This window comes from Rhinichthys klamathensis, unplaced genomic scaffold (genome assembly GCF_029890125.1).
Source record: "Rhinichthys klamathensis goyatoka isolate OS25496 unplaced genomic scaffold, OSU_Roscu_1.1 h1tg001432l_1, whole genome shotgun sequence".
Classification (NCBI taxonomy): Eukaryota; Metazoa; Chordata; class Actinopteri; order Cypriniformes; family Leuciscidae; genus Rhinichthys; species Rhinichthys klamathensis.
The window spans coordinates 32501-43199 of NW_026607447.1; the positions used below are offsets into that span (position 1 = coordinate 32501).

At 36.6% G+C, this 10699-nt stretch overlaps 2 protein-coding genes across 2 annotated transcripts in view; one reads left to right on the forward strand and one right to left on the reverse strand.

The window, feature by feature from the left end:
• The window catches only part of exosc2 (exosome component 2), a 19573-nt gene extending 18524 nt beyond the window's left edge, over positions 1-1049 (reverse strand). Inside the window, exons 1-2 of the mRNA XM_056245119.1 lie at positions 874-1049; positions 9-110 (exon numbers count right to left, since the gene is read on the reverse strand). Coding sequence (XP_056101094.1) covers positions 9-110; positions 874-1001 — 230 coding nt within the window. The 5' untranslated portion in view covers positions 1002-1049. The remainder of the gene's footprint in view (positions 1-8; positions 111-873) is intronic.
• Positions 1050-2706: 1657 nt separating this feature from the next.
• On the forward strand, positions 2707-8082 carry spra (sepiapterin reductase a). The gene is made up of 3 exons (XM_056245118.1): positions 2707-3034; positions 4123-4413; positions 7886-8082. The coding sequence occupies exons 1-3, from the start codon at positions 2707-2709 to the stop codon at positions 8074-8076; spliced, it is 810 nt and encodes a 269-aa protein (XP_056101093.1). The 3' UTR covers positions 8077-8082.
• Positions 8083-10699: the final 2617 nt, after the last annotated feature.

Here is a 10699-nt window from a genome sequence, read left to right on the forward strand (position 1 = left end):
GAACTCACCTGGTCTTCAGCGGCTTCACACAGATGAGTTTATTGACCCGCTCGACCTGTCCAGCCACTGACGCCGTGAGCCGATCTTCATCCATGTACGTGCCGTGACCCCTGAGGAGGAGGAGCCACAGACACACACACTGAGGATGAGGAGCCACACACACACACTGAGGATGAGGAGCCACACACACACACTGAGGATGAGGAGCCACACACACACACACACTGTGAGGATGAGGAGCCACACACACACACACACCCTGAGGATGAGGAGTCACACACACACTGAGGATGAGGAGCCACACACACACACACACTGAGGATGAGGAGCCACACACACTGAGGATGAGGAGCCACACACACACCCTGAGGATGAGGAGCCACACACACTGAGGATGAGGAGCCACACACACACACTGAGGATGAGGAGCCACACACACACACACACACACACACTGAGGATGAGGAGCCACACACACACACTGAGGATGAGGAGCCACACACACACACACCCTGAGGATGAGGAGCCACACACACACACACACACACACACACACTGAGGATGAGGAGCCACACACACACTGAGGATGAGGAGCCACACACACACACACTGAGGATGAGGAGCCACACACACACTCTGAGGATAAGGAGTGACAATCACTCACTCACTCTTTAATGTAGTAACATAAGTACTACTAATATATAATAATTTCGACTTTATCTCATAATTGTGACTTGGAAAGAAAAGCAGGAAAACTGATATTAACAATTAAAGTTTTAACTCTTTAGTTTACACTATTTCCAAGGCCTTTTAAGCGTCCCTGATGTTTACAGAATCAGATCCAGCCCGGTTCCGGTTCCGGTTGGTGTTTACCTCATGAAGCCCGTGTCAGATGTGATCACATCTCCGGGAACCACCAGGTGTTTGTCGTCCCGGTGAGACTGTGATGTTGTGAGAGAAACATGTTTGTGCAGCGCTGGAAGCCTCATCTCCACCGCCATGCTTACACACACACACACACACACACACACACACACACACACCGACCGGAACCGCACACGGTGGCAGAAAGCGCGCGCTGATTTCATAATAAAAGTGCGACTGTACTTTTTAAAAACTTGTTTTACTGTTCTTTTAAAAGTCGTCATGACGCCGACATTTGACACTGAATTGTTAATTAGTTAAATATCAAAATAATTTTGCTAATGACTTTTAAATGTGTGTTGTAAAACGTGTGAACTTTTATTTTGTAATAAGATGATTATTTTGTAATACGATGCCCGCTAGAGGGAAGCATTGATTTCATTATGAGAGGTTAAGCGAATTAAAATAAATAAGTGTAAATAAATGAACAAAATAAATAAAGTGTAAATAAGTTCACAATGTAACGCATACAAAACAAAATGCATAAAAAAGTAGCATTTCTTCAGTTAAAATATATTTTTCGATTTTGTAACAACCTATTCAGTACATTCGTCAACTCAAAACTGGCTCTTTTATTGAATACAATTACTAATAAATTAATAAACATATTGTACATACATAACAATGTGGTGGTTGAGGAGATTCACCCTACTTCTGTGTAAAGCGCTTTGAGTGCCGAGAAAAGCACTATATAAATGTAATGAATTATTATAACGTATTTAACATAACGACATTTGACACTGAATTATTAACTAGTTAAATAACAAAATAATTTTGCTAAATTACTTTTTATATGTGTGTTGTAAAACTTGTGAACTTTTATTTGGTAATAAGATGAGTGGCCGCTAGAGGGAAGCATTGATTTCATTATGAGAGGTTGAGCGAAATAAAATAAATAAATAAGTGTAAATAAATAAATAAATCAATTAAGTGTGAATAAGTTACGCATACAAAACAATGCATAAACAATCATAATTTCTTAAGTTAAAATATTGCCCTTTTTTCGAGTTTGTAACAACCTTTTTAGTACATCTACTCAAAACTCTCTTTTATTAAATACAATTACTAATAAATTAATAAACACATTGTAAGAAAAATTATTATTAACAAAAAATTAGAAATACAACAGTATACAAAAAAAAATTAACAGAGTTGCATACTGAGGGGGGGGGGGGGTAATGTAAATCTACATAAAGACATTAAAACATTTACAGTTTTAAGTTTTAACTGCTTTTTGCTTCATAGAAATTCGAATATAGTCAATATAAAGCTAATTTTCTTTCTTTTTTACAGGAAAAACTACAGTTTTGAACATGGAATTTTGCCATTAAAAGAATAAAATGTATTATATAAACACGTTGTAAATACATAATGTGTAAAGCGCATTCGCTTTTTATTGAACATAAATAAAAGCAAATACATACAGTTACAATTCAACACAGAATTAAACAACAATAATATAATTATAAGCAGTAGACAGAAAGCCAGTAAAATAAATGTGTAAATAAGTTCACAATTCATAAAAATAAGGATTTCTTAAGTTAAAATATTGCACACATTTTTTCGATTTTGTAACAACATATTTAGTACATTCATCCACTCAAAAGGGGCTCTTTTATTGAAAACAAATACAAATAAATGAATCAACACGTTGTTCATACATAACGTATAAAGCGCGGCGTCTGTCTTCCGGGGGCGTGTCTAATTGATCACGTCACACACACACACACATCAGCGCGCGCGCACTCTCTCTCTGCTCTAGTCAGGATCAACTTGTTCGGGATGAGCGCCGGTCCTGGTTCGGGTCCGGGTTCGGGCTTCGGTAAAGCGCTGGTCATCATCACCGGGGCGTCGCGAGGCTTCGGCCGGGCTCTGGCTCTCTCCTTGGCGCCTCGTCTGGCCCCGGGCTCGGTTCTGGTGCTCTCGGCCCGCTCGGAGGACCTGCTCCTGGAGCTGAAGCGGGATCTGGGCCGCGGGGACCCCGGCATCACGGTCCGGTGTGTGGTCGCGGATCTCGGGTGTAAAGCGGGCGTGGAGAGACTCATCGCCGAGACCCGAGACTGCGCGACCGATCCCGGGATCCAGACTCTATTGCTCGCCAATAACGCCGGTGCGGATCAATACTCCAGAACACGCTCGAGCACAAGCTTCCATAACTCAACACAAGAAATTATGCTGAGATTAATCATAATGAGGAGATGAAAAGTCTCAATTATGGCATACTAAGTCATATTAATGATACAAATTAAAATAATGAGAAAAAGTAAATTGTGACATAGAAAGTAATTATTCGATTTTTTTCTTTCTCATAATTATGTTTTAGTGTGTTGTTATTTTGACTTAAAACATATGTGTGTGTGGATTTTTCATCTGATAATTTAATTTTTTATCTCACTTCATCTCATAATTGTGACTTAGTATGTCATAATTTAGTTGGGGTTTTTTTTACACAAAAAGGTTTTTCATGACAGAAAGTCATAATTTCACATTTTATCTCGTAATTTTAACTTTTCTCATTATGATTTAGTATGTCATAATTTTAACTTTTCTCATTATGACATGGCATAATTTTTATCATTATCTCATAATTTAAATTTTTTGTCATATTTTGACTTTTTATCTCATAAATCTTTTCATGTCATTGTGATTTATTATGTCATAATTTCAAAAGATTTTTACATAGCCTAAGTCCATTATGACAAAAAGTCAGAATGTCAATATAATTCAAATTTTATTTATTTTATGTCAACTTTTTCTCAATTATGATTTACTAACTTTTCTCAATTATGACTTGTCATAATTTTGACTTTCGTAATTAAAACTTTTTTGTCATATTTTTATATCATAATTTCATTTATCTAAATTTTAATCTTTATTCTCATAATTATTTCTTTTTATCTCGTAAATGGTACTTTTTCATAAATTTGACTTAGTTTGTCAATTTAAAATTTTAATCACAATTTCAATTTATATCTCATAATTTTATACTTATTTGCTCATATTTTATAAAAAAAATTCTCATAAGGAATTTTTTATCCCATAATTTAACTTTTTATCCCATAATTTCGACTTTTTGGTCAATTTTGACTTTTTGTCCAAATTTTGTCTTAATCTCATAATTTAGATTTTTTTTATTTAAAATGTTTAATATCATAATCTTGTCTGTGTGTCCTGATCCTGCTGTGTGTGTGTGCGCAGCTTCTCTCGGGGACGTGTCTCGGCGCTGTCGGGACTTCACGGATGTGTGTGAGGTGGACTCGTACCTGTCGCTGAACGTGAGCTCGGCGCTGTGTGTGACGGCGGGGGTCCTGCGCTCGGTGCCGGGCCGGTCGGGTCTGACCCGGGTCGTGCTGAACGTCAGTTCTCTGTGTGCGCTGAGGCCCTTCCCCTCCTGGGTCCTGTACTGCAGCGGGAAGGCGGCCCGAGACATGATGTTCCGCGTGCTGGCCGAGGAGGAGCCGGACCTCAGGGTCCTCAACTACGCCCCAGGTACACACACTTCCCTTCACACACTTCCCTTCACACACACTTCCCTTCACACACACTTCCCTTCACACACACTTCCCTTCACACACACTTCCCTTCACACACACTTCCCTTCACACACACTTCCCTTCACACACACTTCCCTTCACACACACTTCCCTTCACACACACGTTCCCTTCACACACGTTCCCTTCACACACGTTCCCTTCACACACGTCAGTGGACACACTTAAAGCTGCAGTGTGTAAGTTTCAGCGCATCTAGTGGTGAGGTGGTGAACTGCACCCCACAGAAGTTACGGTGGCCGACAGGAAGTGATGTCGTCATCTGAGACAGCAGAGAGTAGCTAGTTAACAATGACGTTTCTTTACAAAGATACATTAAGAAATGATGTTTACTTGATTATTCAGTAAAACGGTGTTATCATGAATATTATTGTTGCTTGTTCATCATTGTGTCAGTGTTTTACTCGCTGACTTTAGCAGCTTCTTATCATGAAGAGCAACATAGTGACGAAACGCGTTTGTCCGCTCAGGGCCACCGTAGAAACATGTCGGTGTTTCAACGCAGATAGAAAGTCATAATAACTTTTTCTCAATTATGACTACTTGGCATAATTTTGCCATAATCTCATAATTGAAGCCTTTTGTCATACTTGGACAATATTATCAACCCAGCCCTAGTGGAAAGTGTCAGATTTCTGTATTTTTGCACATCTTAAAAACTCGGCGACAGAGTTAGACATGATCTTTACTCACTATGAAGTGGAAAACCATATTTGTGATGGCTGAAAAACTGTATAAATGAGATTTTCTGGCGATTCTGTTCTCCAGAGCGAAGAAGATCAATCATAATGATGAGATGAAAAGCCTACACTCGGAATTATGACTTACTAAGTTATATTTATGGCAAAAATGTAGTCAATTATGACATAGAAAGTGAAAGTAATATAATTCTTATAATTTAGTGTGTTTTAATTTTGACTTAAAACATATATACAGGCAAACCAAACATTAATCAGACACCAGATATAATGTTATGTTTCTACTAGTGTGTGCAGGACTCTATAGTTCATTTCTGTGAGTGAGGAGAGCAAAATAAAGTAAACTATAAACTATAGCGAATAAACTGATAATGTGAGAAATGTTGAAGGTGCCCAATACATTTTGGTGTGTGTGTGTGTGTCATAATCTCATAATTTCTAATTTCTTTTCATCTCATAATTATGATTTATTATGTCATAATTGCATTTTTTTAACACAAAAAGTCCATTTATGACAGAAAGTCATCATATTTAATTATGAGTTATTAAAAAAAAATATTTGTGCTTTGATGCTTTTGATATGAAACAAGACACGGATTGCCTGAAAAACTCGGCGACAGAGTTAATCATGATGTTTACTCGCTATGAAGTGGAAACCCATATTTGTGATGTGTTGTGGCGAGTGTGTGATGTGTATCGGTGCGCCGGAGGAGGAGTGTGTCAGTGTAGCGCGACCGTGACGAACGCTCTGGTCTCTGGGTTTGTTTAAAGTCCTCAAGCGTTTGATCACGATCACACATGCATCAGGCGTCACTCAGTGAGAACAATCATGATGAGATGGAAAATCTCAATTATGACATCATATCTATGACAAACATTTAAATAATAAAGTCAACATAAAAAGTCAATAATGACATAGAAAGATCTCATAATCTTATAACCATGATTTAGTGTTTTTTTATATATTTTATTTTAAATTTTTTACATAGTGTACAAATTTAAGAATACAAGGAAAACCAGACAATACAACCCAAAAAAAATAGTGTGTTGTAATTTTGACTTAAAACATATGTGTGTAGATTTTTCATATCATAATTTAAATTATCTCATAAATGTAACTTCATCATCAGTATGATTTAGTATGTCATAATTGTAACTTTTTCTCAAGTATGACTTGGCATTTTCTCATAATTTAAGCTTTTTTTGTCATATTTTGACAAAATAAATGTATATTTTCATCTCATTATGATTTGTCATCATTTGGCAATTTTCACATAAAAAGTCCATTATGACAAAAAAAGTCAGAATTTCAAAATTCAAATTTATCTCATAATTTCACTTTTTTCATCTCGTAATTTTTTTCTCATAGTTACGATTTAGTATGCCATAATTTATTTTTTTAAAATGAGTCCATGATGACAGAAAGTTATTTAGAATGTTATCTCATAATTTTAACTTTTTCTCAATTATGACTTGGCATTTTCTCATAATTTAAGCTTTTTTTGTCATATTTTGACAAAATAAATGTATATTTTCATCTCATTATGATTTGTCATCATTTTGCAATTCTCACATAAAAAGTCCATTATGACAAAAAAAGTCAGAATTTCAAATTTATCTCATAATTTCACTTTTTTTCATCTCGTAAATTTTTTTCTCATAGTTACGATTTAGTATGCCATCATTTTTTTTTTTTAAAATGAGTCCATGATGACAGAAAGTTATTTAGAATGTTATCTCATAATTGTAACTTTTTCTCAAGTATGACTTGGCATTTTCTCATAATTTAAGCTTTTTTTGTCATATTTTGACAAAATAAATGTATATTTTCATCTCATTATGATTTGTCATCATTTTGCAATTTTCACATAAAAAGTCCATTATGACAAAAAAAGTCAGAATTTCAAAATTCAAATTTATCTCATAATTTCACTTTTTTCATCTCGTAATTTTTTTCTCATAGTTACGATTTAGTATGCCATAATTTATTTTTTTAAAATGAGTCCATGATGACAGAAAGTTATTTAGAATGTTATCTCATAATTTTAACTTTTTCTCAATTATGACTTGGCATTTTCTCATAATTTAAGCTTTTTTTGTCATATTTTGACAAAATAAATGTATATTTTCATCTCATTATGATTTGTCATCATTTTGCAATTCTCACATAAAAAGTCCATTATGACAAAAAAAGTCAGAATTTCAAATTTATCTCATAATTTCACTTTTTTTCATCTCGTAAATTTTTTTCTCATAGTTACGATTTAGTATGCCATCATTTTTTTTTTTTAAAATGAGTCCATGATGACAGAAAGTTATTTAGAATGTTATCTCATAATTGTAACTTTTTCTCAAGTATGACTTGGCATTTTCTCATAATTTAAGCTTTTTTTGTCATATTTTGACAAAATAAATGTATATTTTCATCTCATTATGATTTGTCATCATTTTGCAATTTTCACATAAAAAGTCCATTATGACAAAAAAAGTCAGAATTTCAAAATTCAAATTTATCTCATAATTTCACTTTTTTCATCTCGTAATTTTTTTCTTATAGTTACGATTTAGTATGCCATAATTTATTTTTTAAAAAATGAGTCCATAATGACAGAAAGTTATTTAGAATGTTATCTCATAATTTTAACTTTTTCTCAATTATGATTTAGTAACTTTTCTAACTGTGCCTGATTCCTGCGGTGGCGTTCCCGCAGGGCCCCTGGACACGGACATGCAGCTCCAGGCGAGGAGCAGCTCTGCTGACGACGCTCTCAGGAACACGTTTAGCGTCATGCATGCTAGCGGCCAGCTCCTGACCTGTGATCAGTCCGTCAGCAAGCTCGTGACGGTCCTGCTGGAGGACACGTACCCCTCGGGAGCTCACCTCGACTACTACGACCTCTAGCGTTCACTCTCCTGATCACCTACTCTCACACACTGGTCTTTGTGCTGGTCTTCTCTCCTCTATTGTGTCGTATATCGAGTGAAACGCTTCTGGAACGAGAACACATGTGGGCGGGGCTTGATTGTGTCTGGGGGGAGCTGATTGGATGGTTGTGGTTTGCTATTGGCTGATCTCATGTGAGTGACAGGTTATAGCCCCGCCCACATCATCAGAGATGCTGCAAGTTATTCTGATTCAAGATTATTAACACAATAATGATGTGCACACATAAATCATTTCGAATAAATATGTCCATAAAAACTATAATTGTCCATTTTGATTTCACTTAATGAGTGCGTCAAGTGCAGACGTTCTGTAATAAACTAATCTCCTGTACTGTATAGCTAATTAATGAAAACTCACTGTCAGAGAGAAGTGAACTTTAGTCAGTATTGAAACGGTTTGGAATATTTCAAGTGCCTCGATGTTAAAGCAGATTAACTTCCTCAGATTATGACCTGAAGTTCTGGACCAAAAGAAAACTCTTGTTTGTGATTGTTTTGCCAAGTGTTTCTTCAGTATGTGCTCAAACTCCTAAAAAAAATATATATTTTACTGATGTTTTATTCCATTTATATAATGGTGAATATTTGGTTATGGTTATATTTTTATGCAGGATTCCTCACTTTATCTTGAATTTCCAGCTCTATTTTTCAAATACTAAAAATATTTTATATATATATTATTTGTAGTTTTTAAGACTGTTTTTCAATAATCAAAATTGTGATTTTGCGTATATGTGTTGTATGTATTCAGTATAATGATTATGACTAATATAATATTGTGAAGTGTTTCTCTGGCGTCTCCTGATTAAAAGCCTGTTGGTTCCTGCAGTGTGTGTGTGTGTGTGTGTGTCGTGTGTGTGTTGATCGTGTCCAGCGTCTCTTTCTCTTTGTAAACACTTTTGATGAAACACCTGATGTAAACACGGATGTTTTCCCAAATCTGTGACTAAAGAGCGTTAATTTTACAGACACAGAACTCTTCCGGTCTTTCCACCACAGTTTTGTCCCTAATAAACTAATTTGTACAGTTAGTGTACTTGTTTCTGAAGGTCTGTAGAAAAATCTAGAGAAAATCATTTAAAATTAAAAAAATTATACATGTAACTGTACATTACTGTGGTAAGTAAAAAAAAATATATAGAAACTAAATTTTCTTTTTTTAATAATAATTTTTCAGTGTATAAATTGGGTGTTTATAAAAGATAGATGTATTTTAAATCTTTTTTAGACAATTTAAAAGACAACACAAAAACTACCCAAACACTGGGTTGTTACGTCTGACCCAGGATCTGTGTTACACAAAAACTACCCAAACACTGGGTTGTTACGTCTGACCCAGGATCTCGGTAACACAAAACTACCCAAACACTGGGTTGTTACGTCTGACCCAGGATCTGTGTTACACAAAAACTACCCAAACACTGGGTTGTTACGTCTGACCCAGGATCTGGGTAATACAAAACTACCCAAACACTGGGTTGTTACGTCTGACCCAGGATCTCGGTAACACAAAACTACCCAAACACTGGATTGTTACGTCTGACCCAGGATCTCTGTTACACAAAAACTACCCAAACACTGGATTGTTACGTCTGACCCAGGATCTGTGTTACACAAAAACTACCCAAACACTGGGTTGTTACGTCTGACCCAGGATCTGGGTAATACAAAACTACCCAAACACTGGGTTGTTACGTCTGACCCAGGATCTGGGTTACACAAAACCTACCCGAACACTGGGTTGTTACGTCTGACCCAAGATCTCTGTAACACAAAACTACCCAAACACTGGGTTGTTACGTCTGACCCAGGATCTCTGTAACACAAAACTACCCAAACACTGGGTTGTTACGTCTGACCCAGGATCTCTGTAACACAAAACTACCCAAACACTGGGTTGTTACGTCTGACCCAGGATCTCTGTAACACAAAACTACCCAAACACTGGGTTGTTACGTCTGACCCAGGATCTGGGTAATACAAAACTACCCAAACACTGGGTTGTTACGTCTGACCCAGGATCTGGGTAATACAAAACTACCCAAACACTGGGTTGTTACGTCTGACCCAGGATCTGTGTTACACAAAAACTACCCAAATACTGGATTGTTACGTCTGACCCAGGATCTGTGTTACACAAAAACTCCCCAAACACTGGGTTGTTACGTCTGACCCAGGATCTGGGTAATACAAAACTACCCAAACACTGGGTTGTTACGTCTGACCCAGGATCTGGGTTACACAAAAACTACCCAAACACTGGGTTGTTACGTCTGACCCAGGATCTGGGTAATACAAAACTACCCAAACACTGGGTTGTTACGTCTGACCCAGGATCTGGGTAATACAAAACTACCCAAACACTGGGTTGTTGTAACACAATCTGTGTTACACAAAAACTCCCCAAACACTGGGTTGTTACGTCTGACCCAGGATCTGGGTAATACAAAACTACCCAAACACTGGGTTGTTACGTCTGACCCAGGATCTGGGTTACACAAAAACTACCCAAACACTGGGTTGTTACGTCTGACCCAGGATCTGGGTAATACAAAACTACCCAAACACTGGGTTGTTAC